The 20,220-nt window shown below is 35.9% G+C and overlaps 1 protein-coding gene across 1 annotated transcript; it reads right to left on the minus strand.

Moving 5' to 3' along the window:
• Positions 1-4,802: 4,802 nt before the first annotated feature.
• LOC148197564 (uncharacterized) lies at positions 4,803-6,181 on the minus strand. The gene is made up of 2 exons (XM_088115572.1): positions 5,173-6,181; positions 4,803-4,810 (listed from the first exon to the last, which is right to left on the minus strand). Exons 1-2 carry the CDS (start codon positions 6,179-6,181, stop codon positions 4,803-4,805), a joined length of 1,017 nt encoding a protein of 338 aa, XP_087971698.1.
• Positions 6,182-20,220: the final 14,039 nt, after the last annotated feature.

The following is a 20,220-nucleotide window of genomic DNA, read 5'->3' on the forward strand; positions in this document are numbered from 1 at the left end:
ACGGCCACGAGCAATAAAACCCATTTGGCGAAATGTTGTCTCACCAATTTCAGTGCCAATTGCTTGAATGGAGGTAGTGAGTTCGCCGTCCACACTTACACCTTTGTATTCTAAAATTCGAGAGATGAGAAGTGCATATGGAAAATGATAAGAAGAATATTTCTTGGCCTTTACCATGGTGTCGGAGATGAGGGCTGGCCAATCAATGTGGATGTGATTTAAAAGCCCATATAGTAGTAGAAGATCTTGCTCCGAGCATTGAGCATGGTTAGTGGCACGAGGACATAGGATCCATACAATTAAGTAATGAATCATCCTTTCTTCAACCTTGAATCCACCCACAAGCAATTGTCGACGATTGATTTGGTGTTCAGGATGACGCAAAAAAGATTGAAAGGCGAGGAGACGATTGAAGTCCGGAACTCCAAGATGGACTTTGACAGCATCATCCCATAGTGTGAGTTGTGCAACATTTGTCCATATGTCATCATCCAGAATTATAGGGACACCTTTTACTTTTGTTGTGATGATACCGTCACGATAACGCATATTGAAGTAGAAGACACGGATAAGATCAGGGTATATGCACCCCTTTTGCTCCACTAGATGAGTAAGTCCTTGAGCACGAAACAGATCTGGAAATTGAAAGCCATAATAACGATAAAAGTCGAGACGGATGAACTTTACCGCCATGATTCGGCGTTCTTGCCAGAAATGAACATAGTCACCATGTTGCTCCTCATCTGAAATCCAACCTTCGATGGAAGCAGGACGAACGTTCCGGGAGCGAGAGGAAGAAGCACCAGCAGTCCTCCTTCGGGTTCTTCTTGAACCAGCCATGAAAGAAGTGGGCACAAAAGAAACTTTGGAAGGAAAGAAGAAAGAGGAGAGATTTGGTTCAGATTTGGGTGCAGCAGGTTTCTGGGTGCAAAGAAGTGAGTAATAATCGATTATAGGGGGCTATTTATAAGAAAAAAATGGAGAAACTAGCCGTTTATGATCGTTTCCAGCCGTTAGGATTCACTGTAACGGCTATATTTTTGAAACAGATCGCGTAATAATCGATTATTCTAAGTGATAATCGATTATATGCTCATAAGTCACTTTCCAGAAATTGTGTAATAATCGATTATGTATGAAGATAATCGATTATCTTCGCATACAAGTCCAGTTTTGGTTTTGAATATGAATAATCGATTATTTGTAAGTGATAATCGATTATCTGCGAATAGGGGTTTTGGCTAAAGCTAAAAATAATCGATTATTATAAGTTATAATCGATTATCTGCGAATAAGGGTTTTGCCAAAGCTAAAAAATAATCGATTATTATCCTATGATAATCGATTAAAAGCGCTAATCGTACCAGAATTGAGAAAATTTTATAAAGTTTGAATTTAGGACATATCTAACACTCCTAACTCTCTTCTAAGCTCATAGAATCTATCTTTAGGTAGTGCTTTAGTGAAGATATCAGCCAATTGATGTAAAGTGTCAATGTATTCAATTTTGCAATCTCCCTTTTGAATGTGGTCTCTCAAGAAATGATGTCTAATTTCAATGTGCTTAGTTCTTGAGTGCATTATGGGGTTCTTAGTGAGGTTGATAGCACTAGTATTATCACATTTCAGAGGAATGTGATCAAGGAAGATATCAAAATCCTCCAGTTGTTGTTTCATCCATAAAATTTGGGCACAACAATTTCCAGCAGCAATGTATTCAGCTTCAGTGGTAGACAAGGCTACACAAGCTTGTTTCTTTGAATGCCAAGACACTAAAGAATAGCCCAGAAAATGACATGTTCCACTAGTACTTTTCCTATCAATTTTACAGCCACCATAATCTGCATCAGAATAACCTATCAAACTAGGTAAAGCATCAGAAGGATACCAAAGTCCAAAAGATGGGGTGCCTTTAAGGTATTTCAAAATCCGTTTGACAGCAATTAGATGAGATTCTTTAGGATTAGCTTGGTACCTAGCACACACACACACACACACTTTGCATAATGTCTGGTCTACTAGCAGTTAGATAAAGTAAGGATCCTATCATTCCTCTAAACATGGTTTCATTTACTCCTTCACCAGATTCATCCTTATCTAAATAGCAGGACGTTGCCATAGGTGTGTTGGCCTCTTTACAAGTATCCATACCAAACTTCTTAAGCACTTCTCTACAATATTGAGTTTGGGAGACAAAAGTTCCCCCATCTATTTGCTTTATTTGCAGTCCTAAGAAGAAGTTAAGCTCACCCATCATAGACATTTCAAATTCACCTTGCATGATTTGTGCAAATCCCTCACACAATGAATCATTTGTAGACCCAAAAATGATATCATCTACGTATACTTGAACAATCAAGATATGTTTTTCTACTTTTTTAATAAACAAGGTTGAATCAACCTTTCCTCTAGAGAAGTCATTTTCAATCAAGAAAGTACTAAGTCTTTCATACCAAGATCTAGGTGCCTGTTTTAGACCATACAAGGCCTTTTTCAACTTATAAACATGATTAGGATATTTAAAATCCTCAAAACCAGGAGGTTGACTAACGTATACCTCTTCTTTAATGAAACCATTTAAAAATGCACTTTTCACATCCATTTGATACAATTTAAACTTCATCAAGGATGCATACGCAAGTAACAATCTAATTGCTTCTAACCTGGCTACTGGGGCGTAAGTTTCATCATAGTCGATACCTTCCTCTTGGCAGTAGCCTTTTGCAACTAACCTGGCTTTGTTCTTGGTGATGTTGCCATCTTCATCAAGCTTGTTTCTAAACACCCACTTTGTTCCAATGATTTGATAATCATCTTGTCTAGGAATGAGTTCCCAAACATCATTCCTTTCAAATTGATTGAGTTCTTCTTGCATAGCAACACACCATTTATCATCTTGAAGAGCTTCCTTTATGTTCTTAGGTTCTACCTGAGACACAAAAGCTACTGTTAAGCAGAAATTATTAAGATTGTGCCTAGTAGTTACCCCTTTTAACATATCTCCGATGATGTTGTCCAGAGAAAGTCCTCTTGGTTGTTGATAGCTTTTAGGATCAACTACTTGATGTTCATTTTGAGTTTCTGGAGGATAGTTTTCATTTAGATACATCTCTTCAAGAGCTTCCCTCAAATAATCCTCATCACCTGCAATTGGTTTATTTGACTCAAGAGGGTTCACCTCAAGGTCCACAATTTCATCAAAGACAACATGCATTGATTCTTCAATTTTTAAGGTTCTTCTATTAAACACCCTATATGCTTTGCTAGTTAAAGAGTATCCTAAGAAGATTGCCTCATCAGATTTGGCATCAAATTTGCCTAGATTATCTTTACCATTATTCAAAACAAAACATTTGCATCCAAAGATTTTCAAATGAGATACATTTGGTTTTCTACCGTTAAACAGTTCATAGGGAGTTAGCTTAAGAATAGGCCTAATTATCATTCTGTTCAACACGTAACAAGCAGTACTAACTGCATCAGCCCAAAAGTATTTTGGCACATTAGATTCATTTAAAAGAGTCCTAGCTAGTTCTTCTAATGACCTATTTTTCCTTTCAACAACACCATTTTGTTGGGGAGTTCTTGGAGCAGAAAAATTATGAGCAATTCCATGTTTTTCACAAAACTTTTCAAAAGATTCGTTTTCAAACTCACCACCGTGATCACTTCTCAAGGTTTTGATTTTCAAATCCTTTTCACTTTGAACACGTTTTGCAAATGATTTGAATGCTTTAAAAGCTTCACTTTTCAAGGTTAAGAAAAATGTCCAAGTAAATCTAGTGTAGTCATCAACAATCACAAGAGCATAGTAGTTTCCACCAAAACTTTTAATTCTAGATGGACCAAACAAGTCCATATGCAAAAGTTCTAAAGGTTTTGATGTTGAAATCATGTTTTTAGACGAAAAAGAGGATTTGGTTTGCTTTCCCTTTTGACATGCAGAACATATTTTGTCTTTCTCAAATTTTAATTTAGGCAAACCAATCACAAGATCTTTTGAACTCAATTTATTTAAATGTTGCATATGAATATGCGCAGCTCTTTTATGCCATAACCAAGGATTTTCCTCTTTGGCAACTAAACATGTTATACTATGACTAGATGCATGTTCAATATCAATCAAGTAAATGTTATTATGCCTAACACCTTGCAAAGCAATTTTAGTAGAATTTTTAAAATATACGGTACATCTATCACTTTCAAAGGTTACCTTGAGACCCTTGTCACATAATTGACTTATGCTTAGGAGATTGTGTTTGAGACCTTCAACGCATAATACGTCCTTTATAGTCAATGTGTTTCCTCCTCCAATGTCTCCAGTGCCAATGATTCTACCTTTGTTATTATCTCCATAGGTCACAAATCCTTGCTTCTTCTTCTCAAAAGAAATAAACCTTTTCTTGTCACCGGTCATGTGTCTTGAACAACCACTGTCAAGATACCACAGTGACTTCTTTGACTTAGTAAGTTCCTACAAAACAAATTTTAGCAAGACTTTAGGTCCCCAATCTTATTATGGGTCCTTTGGGTTAGTTTATGCAAATATACATCATTTTACAATTTTAACCCATGCATATTTACCATTTGGAACACTAAAATGTTTGATGTTGCATTTGTTTGAGGTGTGACCAAGTTTCATGCAGTAAAAACAACAAGCCTCATACACTTTATTTTTCACAAGAGTTCCTTTTTCTACCCAAACTCTACGAGTTCTTATCACTTTATATTTTTTGTGTAGATGCGTGTTTCCACTTCTAGCATTGCTTCTCTCAAAGTTTGTTTTGGCATGTGACTTAGACTTATTTGCCTTTGCAAGTAAATTCTCAAGAATGTCAATATCAAACATATGACTTTTACACGATAGACATTCAGCAGGTTGTATAACAGTATCAAATTTAGATAATTTAGTTTCCAAATTACTAACTTTGTTTCTCAAAACAACTTCATCATCTAGTGCTTTTTCATACCTCAAATTCAATTCATTATGCTCTTTCTTTAGCTTTTTATGAGCAACATCAAGTTTTTCAGATTCATTTAACAAATCAAGAAATGCCTTTTGTAAGTCAAACTCGTCACTTGACTCTAAGCTAGAATCACTTACTTGGCTTCCTGCATCTTCTAAGTCTGCCATTAAGCACAAGTTTGCTTCTTCATTTGAATCGCTTGAACTTGAAGAACTAGAAGCATTGTCTTCCCAAGCTATGTAAGCTTTTGGAAACTTTCTTTCTTTCTTTTCTTCACTTTTCCTATTCTTAGGACAGTCAGTCTTCACATGACCCCTTTCTCCACATCCATAACATTTAATGCTTGATGGAGATCCTTGATTTTCTTTCCTTTCTCCATGGTATTTGTCTTTTCCCTTTGCTTTCATAAATTTAGCAAACTTCTTAATCATAAGACTCATGTTTTCCTCATCGTTATCGGAATCATCATCCTCAATTCTCTTAGAACTTTTTCCTTTTGAGATTTCAGACTTGAGGGCAAGCGTCTTTCTTTTGCCTTGATCCTCTTCTGTAGTTAATCTTCTTAGCTCAAGCTCATGCTCACGAAGCTTTCCAAAGAGAATCGCCGTTGACATTTGAGTGAGGTTTTGAGACTCCGAAATGGCAGTCACCTTTGGTTGCCAAGACCTGTCTAATGATTTCAATATTTTCACATTCAATTCATCAGTGTCAAAAGTCTTACCCAAACCTGTCAGGTGGTTCACAATGTGAGTGAAACGCTTTTGGACATCAGATATTGTTTCTCCAGGCTGCATTCTGAACATCTCATACTCCTGAATGAGTGTGTTCTTCCTTGCACGTTTCACGTCGTCTATACCCTCATGTGTGACTCTGAGAACCTCCCACATCTCCTGTGCTGTCTTACACACTGAAATTCTATAAAATTCATCAAGTACTACAGCAGATGAAATAATATTACGAGCCTTAATATCAAATTGGGCTCTTCTATTTTCCTCAGGAGTCCAATTAAAGTATGGTTTTTCTACTTCTACACCATCAACAGTTCTTTTAGGAATATAGGGACCATTTAGCACAGCTTCCCAGATGCCTCTGTCAACAGACCCCATAAAAATTTCCATTCTGACTTTCCAGAATGCATAGTTATCACCAGTAAAAAGAGGTGGTCTGTTGATGGATGCACCCTCAGCATATACTTGATTTTGATGACCGGCCATTTTCGCAAAAGTTTGAAAGAATATCAAAGCAAGCTCTGATACCAATTGTCGGAACAATCGGTACCGTTATAGAGTTGCGCAGCGGAATAAAATACTCGGAAAGCGTGTTACGGTCACAAATCGAGTTATGATGGTCCGTTTTAGAAAATCAATTTTCTTAGAGAAAATTTAACAAACACTTGATGTGCATAAAACAGTAACGAGTGTAAGGAATAGAAAAGTTGACACACTGGATTTTTATCCTGGTTCGATTCAAAAGAATCTACATCCAGTTGTTAATCACTATAAAGAGTGATTAACGATTTCACTAAAATCAGTTTCAGCAAAATACAATTAAGAGTGAATAAACAAACCGAAATATAAAACCTTCCTTCGACCAACGAAATGGAAGCCAACAATCTACACTTTCCTTCAACTCTGGAACAGTGTAGAACAGTTCTTCCTTCGACCAACGAACCGGAAGAACAATAGCGTTGCCAACTCGAAGAGAATCGCTCCGACCTTTGACCCACAAAGCGAGAGCTTCTCCTTTTCACGAGACTAGGCAGTGCAATGAACTAGCTTTTGGAACTTCCTCAGATCACACTATATTCTCAAAAGCTCAGTAGTGTTTCTAAGAGTTCTATAACTCATCTATATAGCCCACTGTTCTAAAGTTTGCAAAGATGAATTACAACTGCAGCAGATAATCGATTATTGTTAGTGATAATCGATTATTCGAGTCCGTTACAGGGTTTTCAAAAAGTGATAATCGATTATCCTGAGGAATAATCGATTATTCCAGAGACTTTTGGCAGTTCTCATCAGAACTGTGATAATCGATTATTTGGAGTAATAATCGATTATTCCAGAGCAACGAGGTTTTTCAGAAGGGCTCAGGATAATCAATTATAGCTTCTAATAATCGATTAAATGCGTAGCAGTTCTAAAAAATACGAATTTTTCTAAGTATTACATGTTTAAGGCTTTTCCTAATACATTTATAATCTACAAATTGCTTTTAAAACAACTATAACAATGTATCATCTTTCAGCATCATCAAAATTATTTATCTTCAAATTTACCAATGCTCTTCATTGGTAACAATAACAAGGTTCTATCACATACAACCACAAACTTCTCTCATCTTTGAATTAGATCCTTCCAATGTTAACCAGTCCTTGGAAGATGAATCATGGGTAGAAGCAAGTAAAAAAGAGTTGATTAGTTCGAAAAGAGTGATGTATGGAAGCTTGTAGAGCTAACCCAAGGAAAACATGTAGTCGAAGGTAAATGGATTTATCACAACAAGTTAGATGAAGACAGAAAAGTAATACAAATTAAGGCAAGACTAGTTCGAAAGGTTACTCACAAGAAAAAGGTATTGACTACACTGAAATTTAGGCTCCAGTAGCCAAAACGGAAATGAAAGATCTGTTTGGCCTTCAACGATGTCAACATTCGTCGACAGATGTTAACATCCGTTGAAGCCAAATAGATCTTCCATTTTCGTTTTGACCTTCGGATTGTGTATTTTTTTTGGTTTATTATTTTAATTTTTTTTAGATTTATTAAAACTATATTTAGAAGATATTATTTTGTTAAGATTTATTTTTGTAAATCTTTTTATATAGAATAAAAACTGTTTTTGTTTAAAAACAATGGTTGCAAGCGTCAATGGAAATGAGATCGGTTGGGGCCTTCAACGGATGCCCATATTCGTCAACGGAGAGTTACTCCCTCCACCACCACACACAGTTGTCTACACCTCCCCATTTCTTTTTTACCCTTCATATATCTCTTAAACGGATGTCAACATTCGTGCACGTATATCGACATATGTTTAAAGGACAAACACATGTCCCACATTTCTGTATCAAAGGCTTCACACTGTATGTCTGCTAGCACAACATCACCACCCCATTTGCATAGCTTTTGCACTATAATGTTTGATTTTAGACATTTATGATGTTATCATTGACAAGTATGCTGATGGATCATCTGCAAAGGGGTTCTTTGGCATTGACAATATCATACTAGGTAGGCACTTCAAATGGGAAGGAAGAAAAACTAAATAATTTGACAGTTGGGTGCATAAAAAAAATGCTAGATGGGATAAACTTCAACGAGGAAACTAGTGGCATATTGAGCCTGGGCTATTTCAAGGACTAATTCATTGATAAAGCCTATAGCAAATAAGATAGTGGGGAGGTGTAAGGTATTTTTAGAACAAAAAAAATAATGGAGAGGTGTAGGGAGTTCTTAGGATGGTAGAGGGAGCAACACCCTTGTCAACGCATATCAATATACGTTGAAGGTCCAACGAATGCTCCATTTCTGTTGAGGCCTGCAACCTTTATTTTTTTTTTTGGTTTTTTAAATGAATTGTTTTATTAATTTATTATTTAAAAAAATTTCCTATTTATAGTTTAAAATGAATTGTTTAAATTATAATTATTTATGTAATTATTTTATATATTTAATTTATTTATATTTAATGGAAATTGTTAATAAATTTATATTTGTAATGAATTACGTAATTTTTTATTTCATTTATTTATAGTTAAAAAATTAATTAATATTAATTTAATAATAATTAAATGAAATTGTTTATATTTTTTTAATTAATTATATAATTTTTTAATTTATTTAATTTATTTAATTTATTTGTAGTTGATAAATTAATTGCTAATAGTTTTATTTATTTTTATTGAATTTTTTTTATAGTTTTTAAATTTATAAAATTTAATTAAAACTATAACAATGATTTATTTAATTTTGCTTTATTTTGTAATTAATTTTTTTGTTAGAAATGAGAAGAACACGCGATGCATCTAGTTATCGAGGAGAGAGTTAACTCCAAGAAAAATCGTTGTTACCTAGGGCAAAGAAAGGACTAGACTAATAACTTCAGCTCGGAGAAGGCGTCAAGCTCCTATGGATGCTCATATAAGGGATTACCGTGTAGCTTAGATGGAGGCGATTGAGGAGGAGGCTTTGCAGGAGGAGGCAGTTGAGGCCCATGTTGATGAGCATGAGCAGCTTTACAATGTTCCTAACATAAATGAGCCTGGTGGTTGATTTCTTGGAGGTCCACGTGATTCATCATTATTGACGCACTATGTTTAGCACGTTGCATATGTTATTTCTCAAGGCCGGGTGAGTGGAAAACTGAATTTATAATTTTTATTCTTTATTTTAAATACAATTTATATGAAATATCATTGTGTAGGATCAATGAGAGATCCTAAAGTTGATCTCCCATGAAAAAAAAATAAATTAGGACCGTGCCACAAGGGAATTCAACAGATTGTGTTAAATTCTACTTTAGTGCCTCTTTCGTGCAATTCTTATCACTAGTATAGTCAAGGGAAACGACAACGGTTATTTTCGCTATAGGCAGCGGTTCCGCAACCGAGGTATATACGGGCGAGGTAAAAAGGTGGAAGACTTTTGGCCTCGGTTACAACCGAGGTAATATGTCCAACGTTTATGCTTCAGTTCCCCTACACCCGAAGTAGTAAGAAAGAAAAGGGCGGGGGGGTTATTACCTCGGTAGCGGTTCAAGCTAGAAACGATGCCAAAGCCTTTTGTAAAATCACGTGCAACGTATGACATCGGTTATGGTTGAACCGAGGCCATAGGCAGACTTTCTACCTCGGTTTTGGCCACAACCAAGGCCTATTCTCCTGGAATGTTTTTTAGTAGCAGGTATGTTTTTGTGATATCCACTATCACAAAAATAAACCTGCATATAAAACACAATATATACAACACATAATCAATATTTAACAACACAATGTTTAAAGGATAATGTACAAAGTCTAATGTACAATGTTTAAAGGATAATGTACTGATATATTGTGATGTCATCAAAATGATTTGCTTCATGAGTGACTTGGAGATCAATGAACCCATAGACATCATCGTACCCTAAAGTTGTTAATTACACCAAACATATACCTGAAATAAAAAATTACCTTTGATATAAGTATACTTGATATATAAATCAATTTTATATAAATAACTGGTGATAGACTTACATCATCCATAGTTGAATTAAAGTAATATTCAACTCTTCTCTTCCTGACGCAAGCTCCTTAACATCTTAGCTATGCAAGTATATTGGGACCTCAAAGCCTTTCCCAAATACATTACCATCATAATCAATCTTCATAGGCTCATTTACAATGATGTCACAAAGTTGTTGCAATGCACCAAGAGGATCGTCCTTAGATAAACGAATTTTCTCTTGTCCATGCGTGTGTTGTTACATGGAAAAATAGGATAAGTTTCGACATCAATAACATGTAAACTTTAAAATTGAGAAGTGTAAAGTAGGAGTCCATACCGGGGGGTCAGAAAAAGAACCAACCAAGTGTTTAGGTTAAGCGATAAAAGACTGGAATTCTTGTGCCATAGTGAAAATCTCATCTGTGGGTAGAGGAACTGATGCATTTGGTATGATAATGTCATCTACTGAGACCTTCACGTCATCCTCTGATAACTCCATACCATGAATAATAGTCGCTGCTTGAAACATTATTCCATGGCTACCAGCATCGTCCTGGTACCTGATAGCGATTGATTTCATCGTTATTTATAATTCAATTTTGATATTAAATGAGCCTTTTTTTACTTATAAACTTGCTTGAACTCTTGTTTTTAGTTAAGTTGTGAATAAAGAGAGTTGTGGTTAGAACTTATGATTTTTATCACTAAATTCCTTTAATTTTGTAGGAAATTGGAATGATTTGGAAGAGGAGTTAAAGTACCAAGGAGTTGGAATCCAGAAAGGATAGAAAAAGCACCAGAAAAGAAGGCTACAGAAGGTCGCAAGACGCCTGGTTACCCCTTTCTAGGCCCTCAGTGCAGGATATCTCGCATGGGCGCCTAACTGCCCTTTTCTGGAGCCCTCAGCGCATGATGTCTCACAGCAACACCTGGGTGCCCTTCTTGGGGCGCTGAGCGTTAGCTTCCTTGCATTGTAGAGTGCCTGATTGCCTCTTTCAGGGCCCTCAGTGCCACTCCTCTCGTACTAGCGCCTGACTGCCTTAAGTAGGGGTGCTAAGCGCCAGCGTGTTGGGCTTGGACACTATTTTCTGCTCTATTTAAGGATTTGTTCGTCCTAGGGTTTAGATCTTTGGGCAGTAGAGACGCGGGAGCTCCCCTCTTTAGTTTCTAGGGTTTTTCTATCACTTTCATTCCATTGTACACCTAGTTTCTCCATGATTATGGAGAACTAAACTCATTTGTTGTTGGGGAAGATGTAACCTCTAAACTATCATGTATTTGAATTTGTTCTGAATTATTATATGTTTCTTTTATTAATTGTTAGAGATTTTCTCCTTTACTCTATGCTTGTTAGGTTTTGATCATTCATGGCATGATTTTATGGTCTTCTTTGTTATTAGGAAATACCTAGAAACCATGATCTGGAGAATTTTTTCCAAAAGCAATATTGCCTAGGGATGGGGATAGGAGGTTTGGTTGTCTTAAGCTTCTATTCGTAATGCAAAATTAACTATTAGGGATGTAAGGGATTGTGTTCTGATAATTAAGGATAGGCTTTCTTCTCCGAGGGATTGGGTTTTAAGTAATTTAGATAGTGACGTTAACAATTGAATGAAGAAGATGAATTCTTATATGCATGAGAGTAAGGATGGTGAAATCTAAACCCCAACAACATACCCATATTATCAAAATCATCCATTCACTTTTTGTGTTTTGCCTCAATTGATCAAATTGCATTCATATTTACTTTTTTTGCATGTTGCATTCTAAACCAATTAAATTGCTCGTAAGTCTTAATTAGTTAAGGTATTACATGATTGTCTAGTGTCGTCAGTCTTTTGGGATACGATGCTTTGTTTTACCATTTTATATTACTTGATACGATTTGGTACACTTGCCAATGAGTTAATAGTACCATATAAAACGTATAGCAGACATGGACTAGCATCGTCCATGTCATCCCCTAGGACAGTTGGTCCTGAACAACTTCCTTTCTCGCTTCTCCCTATTAGAGTAAATGTTAGATTATACAAATAATAAATTATTAAACAAAAATGTTTATTAATTTTACCTGTGGGAGGCCCAATAGGTTCCTACTGGAGATGGCTGCAAGCGCATCCCATAACTCTCAAATTGCTGCTGGAACTGGCGCATAACTCTGTCAGTCACTTTTGTAGTGACTTCATCATACAATTCTGTCCTAAGCTCCGCTCTAAGATTTTTTGAGATCTCTTGTGTCATCCTTTGTTCTTGTTCTTCGTTGTATGCATATGAAGTTTGACGCGAAGAACTCCCAAAATAATCTCGAACTCCCAAAATAATCTCTAATGCCTACGCTAGTATCAGCAGCACACACTCGTCCAGGGTGCTCAGGTCGTACAATTACAATGGTAAGAATATCCTGACGACCCTCTAGAGTGAATTCACCTTGGGATCTTTGCTCAACCAAAGAGTCTTGTAACATAAAAAAAACACCATTATTTTTAAAAAGTTCAATGTAGTATATATATAAGGAAACTATTATTATTGTAGCAATGGTGATAACTTAAAATTCTTTCAGATATTTCTCGTGTAGTCTCAAAAGGGTAGGCGCCCAACGATCTTAAATGAGCCAACTTCCACTTCTCATGCCGAGAAGATGGAGAAGGAGGTTGGGGGCTACCACCCTCAGATGAGGGTCTACCTTCTGCCTTTTGCTTGAGGAATTTCTCCTCAAGCTTCCTATACCAACCAATAGATAATAGGTGGTGAGATTTTATTTTGAGAACTTATTCCTTGTGCTTTGGTTCTTGTTGTCTATCGCATCAAACTTTAAACCATTTGCAAGCCACAACAAAGTCTGAGAAGAATGTGGTTCTTTTTCAACTTCAAATTTGAACCAAGACATAAATGTTCTATTATGCTCCATCAACTGTCATTTCTCTTATTGTCTTGGATTTTTATTCTTCACAATGGCTTTGTGTGCTTCCAAAAAAGGGATCACCTCATATGTGTTATTCAATATATAAAGATGTGCTTGCAATAATTCTTTGCAATCTTTCGTCACCACATTCACACCTCAGATGTTTTTACTTTTTGAACATTTATTCAACCATGATGTGCGAGGAACTCCTATTGGATTTGCTGAAGTCATGTAATCTGAACAAAACTCGATACTTTCTTTAGCAATATACTGATAACGGTTGAATTTACCGTTATTTGTGATGCTATTTTGATACTAAAATAACCCTTTTTGGCTTTGAAGCTTGTTTAAGCTCTTGTTTTAGTTGAATTTGGTGAATAAGTGAAGAGAAGTTATACTTTATGAATTTGACCATTAATTCCCTCAATTTTGTTAGTTATTGGTATGAATTGGAAGAGGAGCAAAAGTGTCAAGGAGTTGGAACCCAGGAGGGACAACATAAGCATTGGGAAAAAAGACCGAAAGAAGGCTGAAGAAGAACCATAGGCCTGATTGCCCCCATTTACGGCCCTAAGCGCCACTATCCTCGTAAGCACGCTTGGGCGCCCTCACCAAGGGCATTAAGCGCCAGCAAATCACACCGCAGGACACCAGGCTACCCTCAGTAGGACGTTGAGGGCCAGTATCTTCGCAGTCACGCGTGGGCGCCATTAGTTGGGGCGCTGAGCGCTAGCAATGTTGGCCTATGATCCAATTTTGTTCTATTTAAGGGTTTCTACACTCTAGGGTTCAAATCTTTGGACGAATGAAGCACATAAATACACTTTCCTTCTCACTTTCTAGGGTTTCCATTCATTCATTCTTCCAGTGTAAGCTAAGGTTCTCCATGACAGTGGAGAACTAAACTCATTTGTTATTGGGGATGATGTAACCTTTAAACTTTCATGTATTTGAATATGGTTTAAACATTTTATGTTTTTTTCATTGAATGTTAATGATTTTCTCTTGTTCTTAATGCTTGTTATGTTTTGGCCACTCATGACTTGATGTTTGATTTATTTGAGTATTGGAAAATATCTTATGAATCATGATCTAGAGGATTTCATCCAAAGGCAATATTGCCTAGGGATAGGGATAGGACGTTTGGTTGTCTTAAGCTTCTTTTCTTAATGCGGAATTGATTGTTAGGGTTTTCAAGGGTTTGTTGTCTAAGAATCAAAACTAGGCATTTTAAGCCCAGACATCGGGTTCTATGTAATTTAGAAAGTGACATTAACATTCCAATGAAGAAGATGAATTCTAATATGCATGAAAGTGAAGTAGGTGAAATCTAACCCCAATAACATCATTATCTCATATTATCAACCTCATCCATTCATTCTTGTATCAAGCCTCAATTGATCAATTTACATTCATATTTACTTTTGTTGCATTTGCATTTAAACACCAACAAAATAGCTTTTAAGTCTTAATTAATTAAGGTATTACACAACTGTTAAGTAAACACGAGTCTCTTGGGAAACAATACTTGGTCTTACCATTTTATATTACTTGAGTGATTTGGTACACTTGTCAATGAGTTAACATATACCTTTCAATCATTGAACCTTTCGGATGATACACTCAATAGGATACATCCATCTTAAGTATATCGGTGTTCACAACTTGATTTCTCTAACCAAATAAACAAGTAAAAGTACCATGATGTCAGAAAAAGATGGAGGGAAAAACACCTCTAGTTGACACAAGATGATAACAATCTCGCCTTGAAGTTCATCTAACTTTGTAGGATCGATGACTTTACAACAAATTGACAAGAAAAATGAACACAACCTGTTTATGGTCTGCCTAACATTTTTGGCAAAATTCCACGAATAGCAACCGATAACAATTGTGAACGCAACTTGTTCATGCCAACATTTTTGATAATTGACGAGAAAAATGAACACAACTTGTTCATGCCAACAAGCGTTAAGTCCTGCATCGACACTAAACTCTTCATATTTGAAGAGTATCCTTGTAGTACCTTGATACTCTTTAAACAAAGGCAAAAACTTATCTTCTCTTGTCTGGACATTGTGTAACATGCAGGGAAAAATAAGTACATTAACCAATCTCCATTGGTGCCAACTCTTCTCGGATCTTCATGTCAACCAAATCCAAACGAGCATTCACTCCATCTTTTGTCTTTCCCTGAATGTTGAGTAGTGTACCAATCAAGCTATCACATACATTATTCTCTACATGCATCACATTTATGCAATGTCTAACATCTAACTTTGACCAGTATGAAAGATCAAAGAATATTGATTTCTTCTTCCAAGGGGTCGTTACAAATGACTTATTGGAAGTTTTCCCAAATACATGATGTATTTTATTAACTGTTTCAAGGATTTGAAGGCCAGTAAGTGGATTTCTTGCTTCGTCCCTCTCTTGATATCAATTGAATGTGTTTTTTAACCTTCGATATGCATGATTACATTTTAAAAATCTCTGATGATGCAGATAGACCGTCTTCCTTCCATGTTTCAATTGTTATGTTGTAGTGTTTTCTTCACATATAAGACCAACTTTATGACCCTTGACATTGTATCCTGACAAATTACCATAAGCTGGGAAGTCAATAATGGTGCAAAATAACATTGCATGCATCATAAAAGTTTCAGAAGCGAAGGCACCAAATATTTTAACCCCATCAACCCACAACAACTTCAAATCTTCAACTAGTGGGCTTAGATAAACATCTATGTCATTTCCAGGCTACTTTGGACCAAATATCATCATAAACAATATCATGTACTTCCTCTTCATGCACAATGCAGGAGATAAGTTGTAAATTATCAAAATAATTAGCCAACAACTGTGATTGGTACTTAAATTACCAAATGGGTTCATTCCATCAGTGGCTAAACCAAGCCTGAGATTTCTACATTCTTGACCAATTTAGGAATTGTTTATCAATATTTTTCCATTGCTTTGAATTAACTGGATAACAAAGCAGGCCGTCAATTTTTCTCTCATTTGCATGTCATTTAAGGTTTTTTGCATGTTTTGGATTCGTAAACAAACGATTAAGTCTGGGCACAATTAGAAGCTACAAAACTACTTTCATAGCAAATCCATTTTTTTCAACCTGACCATTATCTTCACTATTGTTTTTTGACTTGTAGTGTGATAACCCACATTTTGGACACTTTTTCAAAAATTCGAACTCTTTCCCATATAAAATGCAGTCATTGGGATAAGCATGTATCCTTTTATACTTCATACACCAGACAAAGAATTTTCTTCGCATCATAATTACGAGTGGGTAGTGTATTTCCATCTGGCAACATTTCATTCAACAACATTAATAATTCTATGAAACTCTTATTAGTCCATCCATTTGCCGCCTTCAAATTCATGAGCCTTAACATCGCTGACAATCGTGTGAACTTAGTTGGACCGACATACAAAGGTGTTTATGCATCAGTCGACATCGTCCCATACACATGAGCTTTGGCAAAATTTTCCACACCAACATGCAAATCATGTCCTCTAATTTGTCTTAATGTGGTCGATCTTCTTCCATGGCCAAATCAATAACATTTTGAGTTTGGAGATAGTCGGAAAGTGTATTTCTTCATTGTGTCATATTCATGTTGTATAACATCGTGGGAAACCATCACAGATAAGATGTTCCCTAATTTGGATTGCGTTCAACTTTCTCCCATTCAAACAGTTCACACAAGGACGTCTAAACTTCACTTCATCATCACTTCTACTCTCATTACGTTGTGCAAATTGTATAAATTCTTCTACCCATCTCTCGTACTCAACACTAATGCGTGGTAAATAATCCAATTTCGATCCATACGTAAATATTCTACAATATTGTACAAAATTACAATAATACAATCATACAATTATACATATTCAACATACAAGCAATTCAATCATACAATTAATAAGCATTCAAATGATCAATTCAAATTTTCAATTGTACATAATTATATATATTCAACATACAAAAAATTAAAAATTAACAAAAAAATATTAATAAATACAATAATAGAACCTGGAAGCGTGAAAAAAGAGACAATAAAGGAGAAGATACAACTACCCGCGTTTTGGAATGTAATAAATTTCACAGCAAAATCACAATCCCTACACACAAATATAATAAAATGTAAGTCTCATCATCAAAAAAATAAAAAATGCAACAAAATAATCAAAAAACGTACAAAACCAATCCAAAAACGCGAAAAAAAATATGAAGAAACCACGGCGACCGTGACAACACAATAATGCTTCAAAACCGATTTTGTTCGGTGCAAATGCTTCCAAAATGATCACAAAGGTAACAGCGACAATCGAAATAAAATATGATCGGTGGAAATGTAGAGAGTTTGAACAATTTCGTTTCACGAAGAAGACAAAATTGTTCACTCTCTGTTATATTTTTTAAACCTACTTAAATGTTACTACCTCGATTCATTGAATGACCGAGGCAATAGGGGGGCTATGGCCTCGGTTGTCCACTTAACCAAGGCCGAAAGCTAGTTAAAAAAAATTTGAATTAAATATATAATGGCAGTTTTGAAATTTTTTGCTCAACTTTTTGGCCTCGGTTCCTACCAAACCGAGTCCAAAACCCACAAAATATTTATTAAATATTTCAATTAATTCAAAGGGGAGTCAAAATAGGGTTTATGGCCTCGGTGTTGTAGGGAACCAAGGCCATAGACCATTTCCCTAAAAGGTTGGCAGCTGAACAGAGTGAGGGCAGACAAAGTGTTAGTGAGGGCAGGGGGTCTATGGCCTCGGTAACCGAGGCCATATCATCTGCACAAAGACTACGTCAGGTTCCAAAAAAGGAATGTCAATTTTTGCAGGGCGTGTATGACCTTAGTTTTGTAGGGAACCAAGGCCATAGACCTTTTTCCCAAACGTTGGCAGTTTAAGAGTAGAGGGCAGGGAGTGTTAGTAGGCGCAAGGGGTGTATGGCCTCAGTTCCCCTCTCAACCGAGGCCACAGACGATCTACGGCTTCGGTTCTTTCAAAACCTAGGCATATACATTTGCAAAAATTTTAAAAATGCCACTACCCCATTTTATGCTTCGGTGTTTAGTAATCGAAGCATAAATGGCGCATTAATATCCCCTTTTTTTACTAGTGTATGAGTACGTTAATAAGGGCTTATTGCTTGGATTCATTGAGAAATGGCATTTTGAGACTAGTAGTTTTCATCTTCCTATAGGTGAGATGTTTGTTACTCTTGACGATGTCACAAGGTTGCTTCACCTCCCAATGTTGGGACAATTCTAGTATGTGGAGGAGTTCGAGTTTGAAGAAGCTCGTGTAGCCCTAGTCAAGCTTCTTGGAGTTGATCATGACACGACTGATGTTGAGATGGAAGAAGCACGGGGTTGAAAGTCAAGCTTAGCTGGCTGAGACAAATTTATCTTTAGTGGTGTGAAGCGCAACAATGGGAGTATGCTGCCCAAGCATATCTATTGCATCATGTTTTCCCATGCCTCCATCAACACATCCCAAGCATCAGTAGAATTAACTAACATTTTGCATTTAGCTTTAACATTTTTAAGGATGGGGAGCCAACATAACATCTGATATGACTCAGGGAAAACATTTGCAATGGCATTCATCAAAGCCAAGTCTCGGTCATTGACAAAGACTTTAGGTTCATCCTCAGATGTCATAAATGAACCTTTAGGCCTTTCCAAAGCCCAAGTGAAATTGTTTTGCCTTTCACTTGACAAAAATGCAAATGCGGCTGAGAAGGTTAACCCCGTGGACATAACATAGGTAAGTTTCTTTATCATTGCTTCTCTCTCTTCCATTCCATTCTCCCTTCCTCTTACCTTGTTCATTCTAACCCTTACAACAATTGCAGGTACAACTGTGAAAGGAGTTGCGGATGATCTTGATCTGGTCATCAAGAAACTTGAAGAAGCTGGATTTTCACAGGACAGATTCTAAATCCATTGTGATAAGGCTTTGTTTGGTCTCATGATGCCTTTCGTGAAAAGAGTATGTGAAGATGTTACTATAAATTGTTTAAACTAGAAAATGATGGGATTTCCATCCGTTGTCCTTATTTTTTCCAATAGAAAATCATGATGTGTTCTTATACTTGTGTTCTGGTTTAATTTTCATCATTTTGGTTCTTCCTTGCATAACCTGTTAATTTTCCAGTGGCTCATTTTGTCTTATATTTATACTTTTGGTATAAAGTCATAATATTAATGATGTTATAGTTGCTTATAGTTGCTTATATTAATGATGTTAATTTTCCAGTGGCTCTTTTATATATATATATATATATATATATATATTATTTGATGTTATGATGAAATAAGTATATAGGTGCAAATAATGTTAAGAAATTACTAATTTTACAAGATTTTTATGTTTTAATAATTCTGCTGCAAATAATGTTAAGAAATTAGCTAGATTTTTTTTTTGTTGAATTTTTGAACATACTGCCTCGGTTCAAAAGAGAACCGAGGCGAAAAGTCATTTTTTTAAAAAAAAGGGTAAAATCCTACTGCCTCGGTTACTTTTGAACCGAGGCAGAATCCTATCCCTTTTGCCTCGGTCCACAACCGAGGTAAAAATGATAGACTTTTTACCTCGCCTGTATATGTCTCGGTTCCAGAACCGCTGTCTATGAGCGAAAATAACCGCTGTCGTTTCCCTTGACTGTACTAGTGTATATACTAACATTATAAAAAATACTAAAGTTAAGCTGGATTATACACTTCAACGTATGTGTACATCCGCCAACGTATATCAACATCCATTGAAGGGGAAACAAATGCCCATATCCGTTAGCCATTCAACATATGCTGATATCTGTTGACGAATGTGCACATATGTTGAAGGGTATAATTCAGATTAACTTTATTTTTTTATATCATTACAAAATTATTAAACAAATTAAAAACTATAAAAACATAAATATATATCCATATAATATTTAAATTATTAAACCAACTTCATAAGTAATGTAAAATTAATAACATTAAACTAATATTCTAAAATTATAAACTAACAAATGGAGAACTCTTCAACGAATATGAAAATTCGTCAACGGATATCAACATCCGTTGAGGGAAAACAGATAAGGACATTCCCTTCCCCT

The sequence above is a fragment of the Vigna umbellata genome, chromosome 5, assembly GCF_029865625.1.
Source record: "Vigna umbellata cultivar VRB3 chromosome 5, Vumbellata_1.0, whole genome shotgun sequence".
NCBI classification, from domain to species: domain Eukaryota; kingdom Viridiplantae; phylum Streptophyta; class Magnoliopsida; order Fabales; family Fabaceae; genus Vigna; species Vigna umbellata.

Coding starts and splice junctions, on each gene's coding strand:
- LOC148197564 (XM_088115572.1), bottom strand. CDS start 6,181: ATGGCCGGTCATCAAAATCAAGTATATGCTGAGGGTGCATCCATCAAC.